Source organism: Carettochelys insculpta, chromosome 6, assembly GCF_033958435.1.
Source record: "Carettochelys insculpta isolate YL-2023 chromosome 6, ASM3395843v1, whole genome shotgun sequence".
NCBI classification, from domain to species: Eukaryota; Metazoa; Chordata; order Testudines; family Carettochelyidae; genus Carettochelys; species Carettochelys insculpta.
This window is the reverse complement of record NC_134142.1, coordinates 62,857,378-62,879,215: the sequence shown is the minus strand read 5'-3', so window position 1 is coordinate 62,879,215 and position 21,838 is coordinate 62,857,378. Positions and strand designations below refer to the sequence as shown.

Sequence of the window (21,838 nt, the reverse complement as noted above, 5' to 3'; positions counted from 1 at the left end):
AGTCATATCCTCAGCTGGTGTATTTGTATTTCCATCAGCTTTGATAGAACCATTGATTTATACTAGCTAAGGATCGGTTCCATGTGCTCAAATTAAAGGAAGATGTCTTATGCACTCAAGCTCTCTATGTAAACTTCCCCAGAAACGAAGCTGAGAGTTTCACAAACCTTTGAACTACCTCCTTAGTAGATATTTGTTAGGGTGGGAGTGAATTAAACACAAATATGTACTGTATAGGCTTACATGAATATACTGTGCCCAGCATATTTGAGGAGCTACCGTCATACCAATAGTTCTTAATACAAGTTGCACCTGCTAAAAACTGACACACTGATCCAACGACATCCCTGGTCTTGCCAGATGAGGGATGCTCCTGGACCAGAGAGTTGGGAAAGGAGGGCAAGCTGGAGCCAGCATCCCAGCAGCCCTGCAGTGGGCTAGCATTGGAGGCATTATCTCCCACAGGAAGCAGCAGGAGGCCAGAGCCAGCATCCGCCAGCAACCCCATAACGGACTCAGGTCCCAAGGGTGCTGAACCAGGGAGGTGCAGCCTGTAATAATTATAAGTCCATCCATCCTCATCCCATCCATCCTTTTCCCACCTATCTGCACATAAGAGGCTGTAGCTAGCCAGAAAACTGCCATTCCCCACCCCCCCCCACCTCTCTCTCTCTCTCTCTCTCTCTCTCTCTCTCTCTCTCTCTCTCTCTCTCTCACACACACACACACACACACACACACACACACACACACACACCATTCTTGGAAAACCCAGCATGGTTGTGCAAAGGGATGCAAGGTACTGGGCCTTATACCTCTTGGCGCTTAGCAACAGGCACATTGGGTTAGATTAAATCTAGTCCAAAGTTATCAGAACCGGAAATACAGAATGACCCAGGAAACCCACACAGCTCAGTGCCCTTGCTCCTTTGTCATTCCTTTTTGTCCTCTTTTCTGTGCAGGATCGAGGAGAGAATGGCCACATTCCAGAACCAATGGGAACGGCTGAGGCAGGGTAATGAACAGAAGAAAAAGAAGCTGCTGGCATCTCTTCAGCTGCAGGTGAAAGGGCTGGTGTTCTAAAGCGGTCTAAAGGAAACTGTGGGACTGCAGCTGGTTAACATTCTCTGCAGTCTGGAGCCAAGGCTACAAAGATTAAGTACAGTCCTTGTCCCCAACCACAGCCCACTTCACCTAAGAGCAGGAAGTAGCAAATGTTGACCCACATGTAGAATGCCTAGATTACTGGCAAACTTATTTAAAGAACTCATTTAACACTGCTGGAGTGATCAGAGCGTATCGAATAGGCCATAGTGAAATATACTGTGAGTCCAATTAACACAAAAAATTAAAGCACGTAATAAAAGAACACGTAGACGTCTTGGTCACTAAGTAATGTCCTTGTGGATGTCATCTTGGGCCTTGGCCCATTGGGCTCAGGTGTTACTTCACTGAGGACTGGCGCTCCCACAGTGAATTATAACTGGGTAGAACAAGCAAAAGAGCTCAGACTCCAGAACCAGTGAGAAGAAGAGTCTAGTTCAGCTTCTCCCTATGAAAGGAAAGTTTCTATTGGGCCCGATTCTCCTCTTACTTATACCAGTACTAATTGTGAGTACTCCATTGATATAAACATGGTTACATGAATGTAAAACTGATGAATGGTAAGGACGAACAGAACTGAACATTTGGTATTTTTGGTCATATTTTCATTAACTATAATTTCTACCACACAAGCAAGGAAAGAATTTGTCTTATGAGATCTGATTTTCAAAGGTGCCTCAGCCTGACTCATTTTGCATTTTCCTACCTGCATTCTGTAGGCTCTAGTCATTAAAGCCTCTCTTTCACACACACACACATGCATGCATGCACAAACAAATTGGGGGGCATGAATTACTACATTGGTCCTAGATGTGTGTCCCTCCTGCAACTGAATGCCAGTAATGGAATGTTGACCACCCACTTTGATGCTGCAGTTTGGTCATAATGGTGGGTCAGCCCCTTTTATAAATCCATTTTCTGCTTGAAATCTGCGTCTTCACTGGTTACTGATAGCAGTGGGGAGAGGAAATATTGCCCAAATGGGGGAAACAACATATTACCTTATTTGCTGCAAAAGATTGTCCCAGTCTGTCAGCAATCCAGGGTTCTGACCCATCAACACAGAGTACTGTTTACTCAAATTGTCTTTCATTGTAAAAGAAACTGGGTTCCCCGACACTTAGATAAAGAAAGTACCAAATATTTACTGAAGGAGTTCTCAGAATCCACTGCAAACTGCTGTCCTTCAGTCTGTGTATAATCAGGAGTTAAATATATGTAATCCTGTCTTTAATAGGAGTTCAACCATGATGTTGCTGAGCTGCTGATATGGATGGAAGAGAAGTATAAAATTGCATCAGATGAGTCTTATCGAGATCCAACAAATATCTTGCGCAAACTGAAGTGGCACGAGGCTGCTGAGAAGGAGATGATGGCAAACAAGAAGCACTTTGCAGAGTTGATAATGGTGAGGGTGTGGCCAGTGTTTGTTAGGTTTGGCTTTATTTGCAAATGGACTTTCTTGATTTATTCTAAGAGCCTGTGAAACAGCCCTGTAGCCAGCAAAGCCATTCACACAACGGATACGTCTTTGCTTAAGTGATGGTTTTGGGTACTTTTTAGCACTAAGTTTGCAAATCCTAGCATGGCAGGTTAAAGGTGTGATGGGGTGCACGTGAATTATAGACACTAAGGCTATGTCTACGCTACATGATAAAGTCAAATTTAAGGCTGTTCGCTCAATTTTACAATGTCATTGTCTTCACTGTAAATACCATTAGGTTGATTTTAGGGAGAGCTAAGGTCAATATTATAACATTGTCAAAAGTATCTCAGTGTAGTGTCAAGTTCAAATTAAGGCTAGTGTGGAAAAGCCATATCTTTAAATCAGCTTTATTAGACTCCAGAGATGTTCTGTATGTATCCCACAATGCCCCACGGTTGTCCTCTCTGTCTGCTTCCGTCTCGAGTGCTCTCCAGGTCTGCAGGAATTAGGTAACAGGAAACCTGTGAATTTGAATTCAGCACCAGGAAGCCCATTAAAAATAGTCCCAAGGTGGAGTTCATGGTTCTGGAAGCTGAGCACTTAGATTTTTTTTTTTTTCAGCAGTGGCCCCAGCCCTTGCCCCACCACACCACGTGGCAGCTAAGCTGTGGGGGTCATGCTTGTATGAGAGGCTGAGAAACTTCTTTTTTACAGTCTACATTTGTGCGGGGCAGCCCCCTACCCCACACAGGCAGCATGCAGTCGGGGTCTTTCTCGTGCCCAACCACATCACATGGCTAGCCCCCGACCCAATAAAAGGATATGCCTGCTGCATAGTGTGGACCATGCTGCTGGGCAGCACCATGTCCTGGCTTGGGTGCAGTGAAGGTTCCAAAGGCAGAAACGATTTTCGGGGCTTGCTGTTGTCGGGGGCAGGGGAAGTCTCTCTCCCACAGCAAAGATTTTCAGGGACTGGCTGTCACCAGGGAAGGGACTGTTTCAACTGGCCCATCAACTGAAACGCCCCACCACAACACACTCCAATGGGAAGTGGTGGGGTGGCCCCCAAACAGGCAATTGGGACTGGCTCCCCCACCTGTGCAACACACTGAAGGATCCTTGTCAACTGGTCCTTCAACTGAAATCCCCCTCACCTCATGACACCCCTAACAAAATGTGGGGGAGCCAGATAGGGCAATCTCATGCCTGGAGCACTAGTTGACTTATCAGGTAGAAGTCATACCATTCTGCCCAGGCAGGGGTGCTTTCAGGGGTGGAGGGGGCCGTTGAGATGGCACAGACACCTGGGTGATCCCAGGGCACAGAGTCATTCATGCATGTGGAAATTTGTTGAGCTCCATCCCCTGAGTTTCACACATCAGTGTAATGAAGTGGAAAGCCAGAAATTCTGCATCACAAATTCTTTTTCCCTCAACTTTACTGTTTGTCTCTTTCTTTAAGGTGTGCTCTGTTCCTGCAATATTTTCAGGGATAACGTTTCTGGATTCAAGTGTGGGGGAGGGGAGAGTGGCTGGAGGGCCAGTTTTCCAGGTCAATACGACAGACCCCCTGCCTGGGGCATTGTTTCTTCTGAAGCCAGCCTATTTGGTTTTCCTTTGTCTGGAATTCCCTACTTTTACTTCTTTCACTCTGAAAAAATGGCCATTTGCTTTCCGCAGTAGACAGTGAGGGCAATGCAATGTGAGAAGATGACATCATACTCAAAACCACTTGTGGGGCATTTTTTCCCATACTACACCAGCAAAAATATCTACAATGCTATGGGGATGAGGGAGCTGTGGGATAGGTTCCCACAATGCACTGCTACAACAGTCCATGTTTGACAATTGAGTGTGGCAGCAATAAGTTGACTTTTGGTGGAGGTGAGGATAGTCAAATTCAAATTTATAAAACCCAGCATTTCGGGGGGTAGGGCAGCATTATTAGCATTGGTTGTGCCTCTTTTTGTGACCTTTACATAATGAAATGTGTTTCCCCAGATTGGAAATCAGCTGATTCAAGATGACCATTATGCTGCAGCTTCTATCCGGGACAAGATGTCAGAGCTGAAGAAGAAGTGGGAGAAATTGTACAACAAGATGATAGAGCGAGGAGACAAATTGAGACAGGCTGGACAGGAAGAACAACTCATGGAACTGCTCCAGGTCAGGAAGTGGTTGATTTTGGTGGAGAGCGACTTGACTGAGCTGGTACTCTCCATGTTGTCAGTTGCCACAAAAAGCTCACCACAAAGATTAGTAAAGAGAGAAGCCCCTGAGGGTGACATCTTGTTGTAGTATTCATTTTGTCTCTTCTCAGCACCAAAAGAATAATTGTTACACAGGCAATTTTATATACCAAGGAGAGTTGAATGAGAGAAACACAAGGCTGTTAAACTGTGCAGTACCATCATTTAAGAGAACCCTTGTGGTGGTACAGCTACAGTTGTGGATCTCTGAGTGTTAAGAAATTTTAAATATTTTGTCGCTTCAAATATTTAAAGGATTGGATTTTGGGAAATCTGGTCAAGTGGCTGGAAAAGGGGTACCAGAATGTTCCAAAAAGATGACTCAACTTTAGAGAACCCTGCTTTTTATCCTGAGAAAGGGTTTGCAAAGCACAGTGCAGAGTGCAGAGAGCCTCCTTCTAGGATAGACAGGGTGGAGGAAAAGAGTGGAAGAACATATAGGGCAAGGTCTGAGCTAACACATGTTCATCTGCTCACGGTAGGATGCAAAAGAGAAGATAGAAAAGATTGAGAAGGTTCTTCAGGATGCTGAGACAGGCCATGACCTGCGCTCCAGCCGTGATCTGCTCAAGCAGCACAGTCAATTGGAAAAGGAGACGGGGGAGCTGGCTGAGAAAATGAATTCCATTGTGTCCCGGGCCAAGAAAATGGCAACCAATCACTTTAATTCCCAGAAGATTCTGGATGAGACACAAAAATACCTGGAAAGGTGAGTGAATGTTCTTTCAGTTGTTGGGAGAAAAGAATTAGTAGGAGAGATGGGAAGAGAACTTTGATTCTGGATTCCTCAATCCCTGTTCTAACTGCTAGAAAAGATTGTCTCTCAGCAAGCCAGCCAGGCACACCTTCGCTACAAGCTTCTGCCACCAAACTCTGCGAACTCACTTCAGTTTTACAACTGACTACTCTCCTGCCTCAGATGCTGCTAGTGACCTTCTGTCCTGGCCTGCAACACTCCTGCCATCCCAATGCTTGGCTTCCTTGCCGATCCTCCCAACTTCTTGCTAAACCGTGAGGTGGTCCAACATTTCATAGGAACTAGGTTCAGACCATTACAACTCGTTTTGCTTGTGAATTAAGACTGATTTGAACCAACGTCTCCACAAGCGAATCTCATTCCTCCCACCCTCCCATAGACTAACTGAACTCAATAACAATGTCAAGAATTAAATTCCAGGTTCTTGTCTTCCAATGCTGGTTAAGATGGCGCAGAACTGAGTGTTTAAAGAGGGTATTAAACTGTAATGCTGCTTCCTCAACCTGCTCGCAGGGCTGGATTAAAGAATTTTAGGGCCCTGTGTGCTCTGGTACTTGGGGACCTGCAATAGTAGGGCAGTGTAAACAAACACCCTGTAAACTGAGTGCTTGGACGGCCACCCAGGAGAGATTCAGGTGCTGCCCATCTGATTAGTGAAGTGCCCACAGCTAACACAGCCAGCATCATGTGTTTCTACTTGTGGTGCCAGTGCATGTAATAAAATTTATTCTGCCCCAGATGGAAAAAATTAAAGGGAGCATTGTAGTGGGGTAAGTGTCAGAGAACATAAATAACATATCCATCATAGGAGATATTTTAGAGCTAGCTAGATAAATATCAGGCATGCTGTAGATGGTGCCTGATCCTGCCGTGAGGACAGGGGACTGGACCTGATCAGCTTTTGAGGTCCCTTCCAGTTCTAGTATTCTATAATCCTATAAGGTGTGTGGCGTGGTTCTTGCCCCGTGAGGGTGGGAGACCCTGCAAAAGGAGTGGTGCCAACATAGCTGTTACTCTGCAGTGACTCCTGTCCCACGGGGCTGGCCCCACTCTCCATTCTGGCCTCTTGTTCTCTTGTCACAAAACGTGGGCCAAGCCCACTACCATGCCCTGTTTCTTTCTAGGCCCTGGGTTGTTGATTTTCTGGTTATGTGGGTGGGTTGATTTTTAATCCTACCATCAGGATTATACTGTATACTGATTAATGTAGGCCTGCCTGCTCTCCTGCTCTCCTCTGTATTGCGTACACTTACCATATCACATAAATTCCATACAGGTGAATGTGCCAGAAGCAGCCCTATCAAGAAGGCTCTTTGTGTACAGTGCTAGCCAAGGGAATTTATTAGCATAGAAAAGTGTCTGGCCTGTCACAGTCTACACTTCAGTATCCCAAGTAATTCCCTCAGAGGACTGTGGGGATAACTCCAATTTGACATCTGTTCCTCAGGTTTGAGTCTTTGCAGGTGCCTCTTGATAAGAGGCACCAGCTGCTGCAAGCAACTGTGGACCTATACCAGTTCTACCATTACTATGACATGGAGATGAATTGGATCAGTGAACGCTTGCTCATTGCCAACTCCACCAACTGCGGCAAGTCCTTGGATATGGCACAAAGCCTCCTGCACAAGCACAAGGTAATCCCTTTTTGCTACCCCTGCTCTAGATGTTATGGGAGCATAGTGCACATCAGACACTCTACTGCCCCAACACCTCCAAACGTACAGCTACACATTTCTCATTTGCCCCCCAGACTGCCATTACAAATGAACCCACTAACAGAAGGAGAAAACTAAGAATAAAGGAAAACTCTCCCTGCTATGTAAGCCCCAGAGCTAGGTAATGGACACTGTTCCAGTTAAGCATTTCCTATTGCTTGATATATGCATACGATCCAGCCCTATAATGTCCGATTTTCAGAATTTCTGCTGGCACTGAAGTTCCTCCCCATTCCTGAAGAAATCATTCTTCTTAAGTACTATGAAGAAAACACTGGCTGTTCATGAAAACTCTTAGATTGTTCCCTTACACGCTAAATATAAGGAATGATTTTGCTCTTGTCTGGGTGAAATGCTATAGCTATTCCTTGCTTTCTTGTATTTTTGACTATATTATTAATGATTCCCATCAGGGAGTTAGTGTCACAGGGAGAAGCATGCATAGTGCAGTCTCCAGCACAACACACTATAGATGTCTAAATTTCACTCTAGTGCTTTTCCTGACAAAAACTTCTGAAAACAGCAAAGTAACTGTGTAATGACAGCCTAACAGGGTAATATTTCTGTGGATTTGGGTTTTTTAGTTGTCTTTCACAGATATCTGTTAGACCATCTGCTTACTAGCCTTAGCAGACAGGATCAGGCTGATGAGTTAGACTCTGATCTGCGTAACAGACTGTGTATAACAAATTGCATGAATGTGTATTGCCCTCTTCTATTGATAATAAAAGGTTGTCAGGTTGTCCCGGAAGCAGCTCACATTCAGCGGGCATCTAGAGATAGAGACCCACCATGGTTTGTAAACTGTGCACACCCTGTCATTTCCCACTTCTGATAGCTTTGCTCCACTTTCTTGTCTACTGTCCAGCCCTCACTTGCTTTTCCATCCTCCTGCTCTCTAGGAATTACAGGCAGAAGTGAATGCCCACAAACAGCAAGTTCAGAGGGTATTGGAAAAGGGTAAGACTATGATTGAGTGCAAGCACTCTTCATCTCAGAGTATAAAGGAGAAATGCCAGGAACTCAGCACCAGCTGGGTGGAGCTGGAGAAGGCATGTGAAGAGAGGTTGAAGCAGCTGCAGCACACTGTTGGCTTCCAGCAGGTATGGGTTAGAACAAAGTGCCGCCAACTTTTTTTTTCAGGCTGAGGGGAGAACAAAGTGATCTACAGAAAAAACAAATCTGTTTTAAGACGTCAGACTATTAGTGCTGAAATTTGCTTCCCTTACGTAAAGCGAGAGCAAGGTGGGTGGTGGGCTGGGCTGGACTGGGGGAAATGGGTTAGGCTCCAGAAATATCGCAGCATCTCCAGCATCTCCTCTCAGAAATTGGTATTCTCCTGTGCTGGAACACTAGCTCCAGCCCTGTTCCACCACTCACTCAGCGAGACTGGACAGTAACAGTGCTTTTGTTGTGTCACTACTAAGTACCGCTACCACAGCAACCCCAGCCGTGGGATTGAAGCGGGGAGCCAGCTCTGAGTACCAGCTCCTCCTTTTTTTTTTTTTAAACAAAAAAGGCACTGAACAGCTGGACCCATATCATGGCAGGTCCTCTTGTTCTTACCCAATCTTCTCCTATTTCTCCATTATCTCTGCCCTTCTTACCCCAAGCCCTCTGAAGACACTGGAGGGAATTCCTTTGACTTCAGTGGGATTTAGATCAGACCCTATGTATAACAAATTCCTCTCAGTGGGGCACGTGTTCCTCTTACTAGCCACTTGCATTGGCAGTGCCCACGCTGAGCCCCAAATTAGGGTTTAAATGGTGGAAAAGGCCTTAAACTGGAGTAAATTTCACCCAAATAAAATATGGGCCAAAATTTAAAAAGAAAGAACTTAAAACAGGCGTGTTGAAAAATGCACATGAATATTCTTCTGGCTAATCCAGATTTTCTCTCATAAATGGGTAATTAGAGGGCTGTAACCCAGTTTGCATGTACAGTGTTTGCATAAAGGGGTGTGCACAAAGTTTGCCAGTGTACCTCAGGCACTAGCCAGTGATAATCTAGCAACATGTGCATCTCTTTTTGCCCATAGGTGAAAGAGGTATATCACTTTGCCCTATAGTATTTATTGAGTACTTAGGTTACCTCATAAAAGAGGAGTGTATAAAGTGAAAAGGTCAAGAGAAAACATGAAATATTGGAAACCAATGTGAAGAGAGAGAGTTGAGGCATCCAAAATTAATTCTAGGTTTAATACCCCCAGAAGAGACCTCTCTTAAATTGAGATACACTGGTTCTGGCCTTGTCCTTCTGCACAGGAATTGATACAACAGTTCAGTAAACTCTCAAAATGCACAAGTTTGAGTTGTGCTTAACTCACATTAATGTGAGTTAAGCACAACTTGAAGCCACTCTGCAGCTGTCTGCCCTCCAGGCTGCCCCAACTGGGGGAAGCCAGGTGGGCAGACTGCCGCACCACTGGGGGAAGCCAGGGAGAAACCTGGTTCCCCTCTATCCGCCATTCTGGGAGCCAGGAAACTGACCAGCCATAGTGGGGTGGTCACTTTCCCAGCTCCTGCAAGCCCAGGTTCCCAGCTCCTTTCCCACGGGAAACTAATCAGGCAGCAGCTTGTTTCCTGGTTCCTCTACACTGGTGGGACCTGGGAAATTGACAAGCCATGTGCTGCTCAGTTTCCTGGGTCCCGCAAGCGGCGGGAGGAGAGCTGAGAACCAAGTGGCAGTCTGGTGGGCTGGACAATTTGGCAGCTCCCGCAAGCTGCCTCCTGCTTCCTGTCTCCCCCGACTTGTGTGAAATGTGAGTTATGTGAAGGTTGTGAGGAATGCAAGCCCCACATAACTCAAGGGTCTATTGTATGTCCAAGATCCTGCTAGCATATGGCAGGCAGCAACAATAAGACCAGTCCCTGTAGTAGTTTAATCTGCTTTCTCAAAGATCATCTTCTCAAGTAAGGCAGCTAAAAGCTAATCCTCTGTGTCCATACACCTATTACAGAGCACAAGTGGTGCTCACACTGGTCTAAGAAGCCTGCAATCTAGAATATGTAAAAACAGTGAAAAGCAAGATATTGTCTAGAACTGAATTTCTAGAGATTCACCCAAAGGAAAAGTTAATTTTTACAGTGCAATCTGCAACTAGAATTTATCAGCTCAAAGAAGAGGCATTAACATTATGAGGAAAATAACTCTTTTTTAATTGGTAGTTTTTGCTGAATACCTCAGACCTGGAGGCATGGGTATCAGAAAAGCTTCCATTTGTGACCAGCAAAGATTATGGGAAAGATGAGGCTGCAACGCTGAAACTCATCAAGAAACACAAGGTAACTGAACGTTATTGCCCAAGTAATTATTCTTGAGGGATGTAGCATGGGTTGTTCACGGATGAGAGTGATCCTTCTTAGTAAGTCAGGGGAATCTGCTTGGGGTGAACTGTAAGGAAAGGTCTTGACTTAAAGGGTTTGGAGACTGGGTGTGTCTCTTTGGAGAAGGTTGGCTCTTATAGATAAAGCAGTGGTTAAAAGGCAAAGTTTTCTTGGTCTTTGTGTGTCATCCCTTGGAACAGCAGCACATATGAGTGCTACAAAAATAGTGCACATAGCCCCTGGGAGTAAAAGAAACGTCTCACATTGTTGAACACCACTCACTCTGACTGATGAAAGAACAGTGATGAAGGTGGCTGAGGACCCTCATCCTGTCTGTCTCAACTGAAAGGATGTTCAAGATGCAGGATGTTCAGGCTATAAAGCAAGAGGTAGTGATGCAGGAACCATCTGTTCTTTAACAGGGTCATAAAGAATTTTTCACGCCCAACCCCATTTCTGGGTGGTAGAAGTTTTAAAGTGAATGAACAAGTAGAATGTTGTCTCTTGCACCAATGGAAGCTGGGCCATTTATACCATGCCATTTTCCACATAAAAATGATTTTTTCAGGCTTATGAGTGGAAAAATATTTCTCTACCTCTATAAATCATTTCACTATTCTTTCTTTCCCTTAGTTGGCTTTTCCCAAAGTTAGCAGCAAGAGAGGCTTTCTTCTTAAGCAGTGTCAGCTTAGATTCTCTATGATGGCTGCTTGGTCTGCCAAATTGTCTGTCTGAAGTTTTCTGTTGTTCTGATCAACAAGCTGTCTGACCATCTAGAGGATTTTTTATTTTATTTTCAATGCTTGAAACTGACAAGTCTGCAATTTAGAATGAATTTGTCTGTATGGATTCAAATTCAATGTACTGTTGCATCTGGAAAGGGCTTGACTCGGAAAGCAAATCTGGGGGATTCGGTGTCATTTCTGTAAGCAAAAGCACCAGCTATTTCCCTATGTTTAGTCACAGAGGAAGATGGGGAGCCCTACTTTTCTCCAGGATTGAAAATATTCTGGGAATAGCCCTCCCTTTCCAGCCATGTGGCAGACATAAGAACATAACATAAGAACATAAGAATGGCCATACTGGGTCAGACCAAAGGTCCATCAAGCCCAGCATCCCATCTGCCGACGGTGGCCAATGCTAGGTGCCCCAGAGAAGGAGAACAGAAGACAATGATCAAGTGATTTATCTCCTGCCATCCATCTCCTGCCCTTGTTATGAAGGCTAGGGCACCATACTTTATCCCTGGCTAATAGCCATTTATGGACCTGACCTGCAAAAATTTATCAAGCTCTTTTTTAAACCCTAATAGACCTCTTAGATTGTATTAATTTGCCTAGGAGTTGTATTTTTCTGAAAAAATTAGCACAAATATTAACTAAGAATGTTTTGTATTGGGGAAAGCCCATATGTTACTTTGGATATCTGAGCTTGTCATTATGGTGTTACCCTGGATATGTCTGAGGCTGCTGCCCAGGTTAATGGACTGTAAATGCTGGATATCTTACTCCGCTGTTTTTTCTTGCTCTCAGGCACTGGAACATGAAATTCAGGTTTATGAAAATTTGATGCTAGAGCTGGGTGCAGCTGCCAAAGCCCTTCCTCTCCCTGGCTCCATCCAGTTTGATGAAGTTGATGCCCCCCAGGAACAAGTTCATTCTAAGCTCCGAGAATTACTGGAGCTGGCCACAGCCAGGTATGGGCTAGAAAAATACTTGTTTCTCCTACCTCCCTCTTCTGGGTCCCTGACTGCATCCTGGGTTTCATTCAAAGGCCATTGCAGGCAGTGGAGTCTGTCCATTGATCTCAGTGGGCTTTGTATTGTGGCCCTTATCTCTTTTATCTGGGTCACTGTGAGCTGCTGTCTATACTTGTAACTTGTTCAGCACTGAGCTACTACCCAAATTGATGATAAAAAAGAAGCTCTGTACAGCTGCAGAACCTGAGCTGTCCAGTAAGGTTGCTTTACTGTAGAAGATGCTAATTCCTCCCATTTCACCTTTTCTGTTCTTCATCCTCGGGCAAGGTGATTTTGCAGGCTGGATTATCTCACACACTTACTTGTCTGCTTCCTTGTTAGAGTCTAACTTCAGAGGTGGAACAAAGCAATTATATTTCCAGGAGAGGGGCCTATTGTTTTCTCAGTGTTTCACCTAAATGGACACACGTAACGATAGCTTAAGTCTGAGGATTTTTTAACACAAGAAACCTTCTGTCAACACCAAGAGAGTGAGATTATACCCAATTATTACTAGCAAGAATCAAATATCTTCTTGAATTATTGAATTTCTTGCCAATGAAATGCCATTCAGGGAGAGGCTGGGAAGTTTGTAAGATCAGTAAAGAGACAAGCTGGTGGAATGTTGGAATTTAACAAGGCAGAGGAAATTTTGCTACGTCAATAATTGTTTTCAGCCTGGTTCCTCACAAAAAGTTGAAAAATTGAAAATGTGCATGGTATGGCCTGTTCAGAAAAAATTAATTGAGACTGGTCAAAAAAGATTTTGTTGTGGTGTGCTGAGCTGAAGAGCAGTATTGTTTATTTGTTCTCATTTTGACACAGAAATGCATCAGCCTGAGTTTCTTAGATGTCTCATGCATCACTCTTCTCTTTAGTGCCTGGAGTATGCCTCCCATGATGCACAACTGTGATTCACCCAGGGGAGAGACTGCAGCACAACATTGCGAGATTTAGATTCCAGGAGAACAGCAACTATTTGGATGCTTGCAATAGTCACAAGAGTTGGCAGGACAGTTTCTCCTGAACTTTTCCACAGTTCCGGTTGGCCAGGCACATTAACAACTAGAAAGTTGGCATGTTTAATCCCTGCCAAGTCCTTTGATGCTAGACTGTGCTACAAGAGATCTAAGCAGTCTGACAACTTTTGCTCAGGAAAGTGCGGCAAACTGTGGGACTGCTGCTTGTTGACCAACACTGAGAGCTACATAGGGTGGTTTTCACAGCACATGCCTCACTGTGCTTCACCATGTACAGTGGCTTTCCATCTCACTTTCAATAAGTACTGCATTTATCTGTAGACATAAATATGATCAGGAAAAATGGAGGAAATTCTGTGCTGTTGCTAGTATCAGGACAGAGCAAAGCTCAGTTAGTCAGTGCTGGAGAGTAGCAGACCATCAGGCCACTGTCCTTCAAGCTTGGGGTTATTGTCTGTACTCCGGGATTGAACCTAGTTTTCTTTATTGGAGGGAGCCCCACATTTGTGGTCTTCCTTATGCTGTGCATTGTGTAGATATTTAAATTCCCCCTTGTCTCTGTTGCTCTTGCTAAACAGAGGGAAGAAGCTAGATGACACTCTTGGTCTTCACGAGTATCTGAGGGAGTATGAGGACCTGCAGGACTGGATCAGTCAGCAGCAGCAGGTGGCCAGCTCTGATGATTATGGCAGTGATTATGAACATGTCCTGGTGAGTTAATGGTGCCAAACACAAGCACAGTTTACCTGATTTCGAACTGTAACAATATAAGGTATGGAGTTTGGAAGTGAATAAAGAAAAAGCCCCCTGATGGCACACCACTACTTGTCACCTACCACCCTCAATTGGAACCCCTGCAGGGGATCACTAAGCCGTTATGACAGGGACCAACAGGGACAACACCCTGAAAAAAAATCTTTCCCACACACACTCAAACCTCTGCAGGATCATCATCAGAAGCAAGTCATCGCAGACTGCAATCCACAAACTCAGAGCACGACCAGCTTCTCCCAAAACAACAGATGTAAAACCCGCAGCCCTCTCTCCACAGCTGCAATGATTAATACCCACCCACAACACTCCTTTCAAGATCCATGTGTCTTATACTTGCCTATCACAACATGTGGTATACCTCAGCCAGTGCACTAACTGTTCCAATACCAAGCACAGGGGAGAAAACAGACAATCACTAGGCTTTCAAATGAACTTACACAGAAAAAATTATAACAGACAAAAACACCACATCACCTTTTGGCAAGCACTTTTCATGAAACGATCGCTTCATATCTGGCCAATCAGTCCTCATCTTCAAGGGAAACAGTACCTTCAAAAGATGAGCTGGGGAGCTGTCATTCATAATTTTCCTGGCCACTAAAAATCATAATTGACTAGAGATACTGTATTTATGCCTGATTGCAACAGTCTGTAAGTCACTGATCTGTCTGTGACCTACAACTGCAGAAGTGTTACCTACCCCTTTCACCTTGATGTTAAACCTTGTGGCACTCTGAGTATCTTTCCAGGACGTAAAAAAGAGCTCTGTGTAAGCTTGGAAGTGTGTCTCTTTCACCAGCAGAGGTTGGTCCAGTAAAAGATATTACCTTACCTACTTTGTAAAGAATGACATTGTTGGTGAAAACTGTGACAGCAGTAAGAGAACTTGCTGTAAACATTTGGGAGATGGGATAGAAGAAGAGAGGAGAAGGAAGGAAGGTGCTAAAATAAGGGATAATATCAACCAAGAGAAAACGCAAATGAGCTGTTACCAGAATGCGTAACATCATGAAATGAAATAGTTTCATTGGTTGTAACAGACTGACAGGGCTGACTAACACATCCACACTGTTAGCAGAGGAGCTGGCTTAAAAAAAAAAAAAAGAGCTAAGTGAGTGCTAACTTACTGAAGCAGCTGGCTCCTGTTAAAAGATGTTGGGAATAGCTCCTCAGACCAGCAGGGAATGAAATGAGCTAGACCTGAGGAAAATATTTACTTCACATTTGTGAAGCAAACCTGAGGGGAAGGCTTCAGATGGGAGGGGTTTTGGTGTAAGTGTTCAAAAATATTTGGCATGAGACTTTGTTTTCTGAAACACTAATATTTTGGGTGGCTGACTAAGTTAAATTCAATAGTGCTGACCATGGCAGCAGTGGGCTGCTTATAGTGCTCTTCATTCGGTGTCTAATGGACAAAGTGTCTGTATCACAAAAAAACAACAACAGAGTTGGTGCTGTTGTTGCTAGAGCAGGGACTGAATAGACCATGGAGATCGGGCTCTGTCTCATCCCAAGAGGTCCTTGAATTGTATTGTAATGGAAGAATTTCCCAAGACAAGTATCTGAAGCAATAGCGTTAAAGGCAGTTATAATTTAGTAACACTTAAGTGCAGAAGCGGTCTTGTGTAAGCCCTCTGAACAAGGGTGATGTTCACCATTAGGAGATTACTACTAAGAGGACTGTCCTAACTAGACAAGGGATTGTTTATCCCTGAAAATCAGTCAGTCCATGATTATTTCATTTATGTCACATGATTTCAGAATATATAACCTATTCCTTGCAAGGTTCTCAAAGTGCAGAGTGAACAGTAAGGAATGATTTTCAATGGGAGATGAGCCATAATTGGAACTATGGCTCCCACTCCTACTACAAAAATTTTCAGGTGAATTTTGGATATGATTACAGGATTGTATCTGAGCACCGTGACTTAGGTCTATCTGTGTGATGAAATACTAAATACAAAATATCTGGTGGGGGGGAAATTCAGGTTTGTCTCCAATCTCAGAGTTAAGCAACGTGTCCCAGGTCCAGTCTATATTTTGATTATCAGATATTTAAAGTAGTGTCCAGTTAGTAGATTTTGGTCATATTAATAGGTAGTCATCTACCCACCTGCCTTCATTGGCCGTGGAAGTCAGTAGGAGCTGCTGAGTGCTTGGCACTCTTGAAAGTCATGCAGCTCCTTTAGGATCCTTCCTTTCTACACTCATTTTTTAAAATCTTGACTTCTGCAAAACTGTATCCATAAATATGGAGGCTGGACTGAGGCTGACTGAACATCTAGCGCTGAATATACTTTTGTATCCCTATCTTGTGTATATATTAATAATATGAACTCAAGTTAAATTCAGTTTTCATTACATGTTTGCAATACGGTTCTTTATTATTTTGGGATGCTTCTGTCTTTTGCATCATGCTCTCTGCCTCTTACCTGCATCAAAGCGCTAGCAGCAATATGGCTTTTTTCTAGCTAATCTGTAGACCTTATTGGTCTTTTGGAGAAAAATTACTTAGTTGCGGTCAAGCTTCATCTCAAGGTCACCAGCCAATCACCTGACGCGAGGCTATATTCAGTAGGCAGCTGAGCAGATATCCACGTGGGACACTAGCTTCCCAAACCAAGTCTGATCCCTGATTTTTGTTCCTCTTTAAAAGCATCTTTGTGCCAAATATGACACATTCCAGCACCAGATGGAAATGACTGGCAAGAGAGTTGCCGCTTGCCAGGAGCTGGCAGAGAACTTATTGGACCGTGGGCATAATGAGTCCAGAGAAATCCGGCAGAAGCAAAAGCAGCTACGGTAAGAGACTAGCACTGGCTCTTCTTTCTGTTCCTACTTTGTGGGAGATGAGGGAGGAGGGAAGAAATCCAGGAAAGTAGAAGACATGCCTGCAGAATTCATTAGATAACAAGTGTAGAGCACTGAGGATCTGAAAGATATGGCTTGTTCTGAAATGATGTCAGTAGCAACTTCATTAGTACAGGACAATTAACATGCCTTGTTCTTTAACAAAATAATCATAGTATCAGCTTGCTGCTTTGGCAGCTTGTACAGTGAACTATTGGCCTTTAGGAAGCCACATCAGTGAGCCTACTGTGTTACTTTAAATGGAATCACTTCACTGAACTGCTAGGGAGTTTGTTGTGTCCTTATGAGCAGGTGACATGGTCAGAGGATAGAATACTCCTCTGGGACCCAGACCTTGGTACTCTTCTAATCTTGGCCACTGCCACCTGGGTAATCTTGGGCAAGTCATTCCCCACTCAGTGCCTCAGTTTCCCGATCTTTAAAATGAGGGTTGTGAGGTTGACCTCCATTAAAAAGCATCTATGAGACTTATTGAGGAAAGTGCTAAGCAAGGTATAAATATTACAGTTCAAAATCTAATTTTTTGGAGGCATTAGTGTAAATGAGAATCCACGACTACCTTTCTACTCCTAGTGGTTGTGAAGACAGCCTTCCAAACACAAAAGGATCAGTGCAATCTTTCAGAATTTAACAGTTAGAGTTAATATCAGTGGGCAGTGTGAAATGCCCCATTTGTCTCAGTGAATGTTAAAACTAAAGGTTAACAGAGACTGTTAGATGTCAGCATTGGTTCTCTATTTCTCTGCTGATTATTTGAAACACATCACGCTGCTCCAGGATTGTGGCTGGAGGTTATGTAGATTAACACCACTCTTTTTTCTCCTCTTCCCCACTCTTCATCTATAGTCACACAAACAGATTTGTCTTTCTAAGCCTTCTACAAGACAAATGTTGTTCTGTTTTGGTGTGTTCATGCTTTCAGGCACACTCATCAGCCCTCTTTTTATGCATATTCACCAGACTTTGTCATACTTCTAACTCTACCTCTTAGGTCTCTCATTCTGCTATTGGATAGTGTGATACACATGTGATTGGTCTGAGGGGCCAAATCTGCACCATTTCCTTTGTCTAACCCCAAACCAAAATCCAGCTCAGGAAGTGGAAATCTGAATCTCTTAGAAATTCTGTTTCACCCATGCTATCACACATTACAAATAAATCATAAAAAGCCTGTGATGGCATAAACACCGGGAAAAAAAATACAACACAGTGGAGTGGGAGATTGACCATTTGTTTTTATTGATTACTTTTGTACTGCCACCTTCTTTCAGTCCCACAAGAGCATATATTGAATTTCTCTCATTTGACTGTGACAGGAAATGATGTAAGACTGACTCAGTGATGGGAAACACTCCTTGCCCGAAAGGGAATTGCCTCAGCCTGACATGATGCCTGGAGCCAGGGAATGAACAGGGGGTCTTTTTAAAAGCTTTGCTTCTCCTAATCATCTTATTTGTTCCCATTTCACACCCTTGTGTGGCCTGTCTCTCCATGGCTCTTTGCAGGAACTCCTGGGAAGAGTTGTTGAAGATAACCAGGCTACGAGGCGAGCGACTAAAGGATGCTGAGGCAATTCACAAGAGTTACCAAGACCTGACAGATGCCCTCACCCATATTGAGGTAAAGATCATGGTGAAAAAGGGGATTTAATTTATGCCATTTGCTGTAAGGCTCTCTAGGACCCCCACCATTCCTACCTGCGGCTTATTGAGTGTTCCCACAGTAAAGATCCATACATCACAAGCCTCTCTGATCAGAAGTGCTAAAAAAAAACTCCAGTGGAACCCCTCCAAGCCTGAACTTCATCTGCTGTTGGAGCCGCCATTGGACCTGTGTAAGTCACTAGACTCCTGATGAGTTGCACAAGAAGCAAGAGGCTGAAGCTGGACTAAATTGTCTCATGTTACAGCACATACCATCATGCTACTTCTAATCCATCAAGCCAGTGTAAAAAGGCCTTATTGTTCACTATGTCATTGTCCTCCTCCTATACTCTCTATACGTTGGAGGGAGAGTTAGTGCCCACAAAAAGGCATTATCTCCTTAAGTGTGAATCAGAGAAGGAAATCCAATACGGCTTCCCACTTGCAAAGCTGTAGATTCTGCTACATTGTATGTTGGACTCTGCCCTTACAGTGGCATAATTTATCCATGATTTGAATCCACCACCTTTATTCCAACTGGCATTCTGAGGCACTGTGTAAATGTATAAAGAGTTCTGTAATGAAAGTGCTGGTTTAGAAGGTCTACATGCTCAAGATCTGGGTTTATCCATAGGTCAAAGTAAGCCCTGCTGCAAGCACCTTTCCCTCAGGGTGCCCTGCTAATGGACCTCAACTATAACACGGATGTACTGCACCTAAGTTTAAAAGGGTCATTCCCTAGTCTCAAACATTCATTCATTGGCCTCTCTGCTGAGATAGGTGGCAAAGGAGGGCAGTTGTAACAATGGTTTGTATGTTGCGAAGACCTGTCCCCAAAGAAGCACTACTTCTAACCCATTGGGACTGGCCTAAAAAGATGTTGTATAATCTATGGCCTCATAAGGGTTTTCTGCCTTTTCTAGAACATTACCACGTTACATATCAGAAAGAGTTCTTGGCAACCAAATTCAAGGGATTCTCCGACTTTTGGGTTTTTTTTTTTTATATCAAATGGGTCATTCCAGCAGAATTATCAGCATACTTGCTAAACTGCCTGCTGTTCTAGATGTCTCTGTATACCACTTGTTTCAGCAGGACAACATCTTCATGTAATGACCACGTGCGTCAGTCTCCAATAGCATGGGCATCTAGAACAGGGGTGGGCAAGACATGGACCTCAGGCTGGCTCCAGCTCATCAAGCCTTTTGATCTGGCTCACCATTCTGGATCCCCGAAGCAGGTTCTCTGACTGCTGCAGCAACCAGAGGCTGTTCAAAATCAGCTGGTGGCGCCCACTAGGCATCACGCACTCAGGGAAGGCAGAGTGGAGGGAGGCTTTGTGTGCTGTTCCCTCTGCTGGTCTAATCAGGGTAGCTCCTATTGGCTGGAAACCGGCCAATAGGAGCGGCCATGATTGGGCTGCGGGCAGAGGCATAATACAGCGTCTCCCTCCTCCCTGCCCGCTGCAACACACGAAGAGGCACACAGAGAGCGCTTCCACTCATTTTGAACAGTGTGGGACTGTGGCAGGCAGGGAGACACTTAGGTAAGCGCCACCTGGCCACCTCTGGCACTTCCCTTCCCCAACTCCATGCCCCAGGCCACTACTCAAACACTCTACATCCCTTTTCCCTTCCGCCCCAAGTCATAACTCCCTTCCAGATACTGGATCTCCCTCTACGCCCTTCCCCCAGACCAGAATCCTCTCCAGCACCCACACCCCCTCCTGGACCCTGCATCCCAATTCCCTGCCCCAGGTCACAACCCTCTCCTTCACCCAAGCTCCCTTGCAGACCCAACACCTTCTGCTGCACCCCAGTCTTCTATTCTGAGCTCCCTTCTACGCCCAACCTCTGTCCTAGACTATGTACCCCCCACCATAGAGAAGTACAGCCCTTGACCATCTTTGGAAACCCAGGAGTGCCCCTCCCATGAAAAATTATTGCCCACCCCTGATCTAGAGTCTTCAGCACAGACCCTCACCATTTTAGCTAAAGTTGCTCCATTACATGTAGTAGAAGTAGGCTCTTAGGTTTTAGTGGCCCAACCACTAGAGGGAGCTGCAACACCCACTGCCAGTGGGTTGCGCCCAGATTCCATAGGGCTTATGGCCAGATTCTGTGAGCTTTACATTGAGCAATAAATATCTTTGAACAGTTCCTTTGAATTGTCCTGAATTGCAGAGTAAAAAAATGTCCTCTGTAACAGGAGTGACAATCTCAGGTATTTAATATTCTGCTGGAGGTGTTGATTAACAAAGTTCCCTTGGAACTCCTTCCAGGAGAAGTCCAAGAGCATCCCTGATGACATTGCTAAGGACACAAGTGGTGTGCAGTCCCAGCTACGTAAACATGCGGCCCTTGAACACGAGCTCTTTGGGAACGAGCAGCAGGTGAGATCAGTCATTTTCACTCTTCAGTGTGCAGCCAATGGTCTGGATTCCAGGCCAGCTCTAGCAACAATTTCCCACAGTTAACTTGTCCATCAGAGCCTGTCTAAGGCCAGGGGTCTCTCTCCAAGCCTGCTCTTTCTTTTCATGTCTCTTGTGAATCAGGCATAAGAAAGTGTTTAGAACACTCTGAAATGGACCAGACGGTGGGTTCTGATAACCACTTGAAATAGATGCTTGTGCCATGCTGATCCCCCTGTCAAAACCATTCCAGTCTTCATCACTCTGAATAATGAGATGCTTTTTCCATTGCTGTGCCCTGCAATGGATTCATCGGCAGGTCAGATGGAGTTGTGGAAGAGGCGATGGAGGTGGGAACTGTCTAGGACAGACTTCAGGAATTCTGACAGGTTTAGGAGGATGACAAGAGGAGAGCTAGGTGGGAATATGGGGATGAGGCTTGTAACGCAAACTTTTTCAAAGGCTCAGCTCATGACAAATGCTGTTGCTCAAATGGAATCCTGTTTTGTCCAAAAACACGTGCTCGGCTCTGGCTGTAAGAATGAAATTTGTGCAGCTGGTTTCTCAGTAATCTAACAGTATCACAGTTCTGACAATGTGTTACACTGGAACTGCTAAAGCTGCATGACACTGAAAGAGCAATGGTGACATCTAGCCCTTGGAATTAACCATCTGTGTGATACCTTTAGGGGAAATGAGGCAAGACATATATCCACAGAGAACCTATCTGTGACTAGTCTAAACAGTCCCTATAAAAAACCAAGTAGGGGGCATGTGTTCTCCTGGGATCTGCATATCTGACACATCCTTGACAGCCTTCTACCTTTACAAATGGGACAGTGGAA

The 21,838-nt window shown here is 44.5% G+C and overlaps 1 protein-coding gene across 1 annotated transcript in view; it reads left to right on the top strand.

Moving 5' to 3' along the window:
* The window catches only part of SPTBN5 (spectrin beta, non-erythrocytic 5), a 153,780-nt gene that overhangs the window by 32,081 nt on the left and 99,861 nt on the right, over positions 1-21,838 (top strand). Inside the window, exons 19-30 of the mRNA XM_074997660.1 lie at positions 963-1,062; positions 2,342-2,512; positions 4,531-4,695; positions 5,261-5,487; positions 6,983-7,169; positions 8,153-8,353; positions 10,419-10,535; positions 12,110-12,273; positions 13,874-14,006; positions 16,726-16,871; positions 18,446-18,560; positions 20,865-20,975. Coding sequence (XP_074853761.1) covers positions 963-1,062; positions 2,342-2,512; positions 4,531-4,695; positions 5,261-5,487; positions 6,983-7,169; positions 8,153-8,353; positions 10,419-10,535; positions 12,110-12,273; positions 13,874-14,006; positions 16,726-16,871; positions 18,446-18,560; positions 20,865-20,975 — 1,837 coding nt within the window. The remainder of the gene's footprint in view (positions 1-962; positions 1,063-2,341; positions 2,513-4,530; positions 4,696-5,260; positions 5,488-6,982; positions 7,170-8,152; positions 8,354-10,418; positions 10,536-12,109; positions 12,274-13,873; positions 14,007-16,725; positions 16,872-18,445; positions 18,561-20,864; positions 20,976-21,838) is intronic.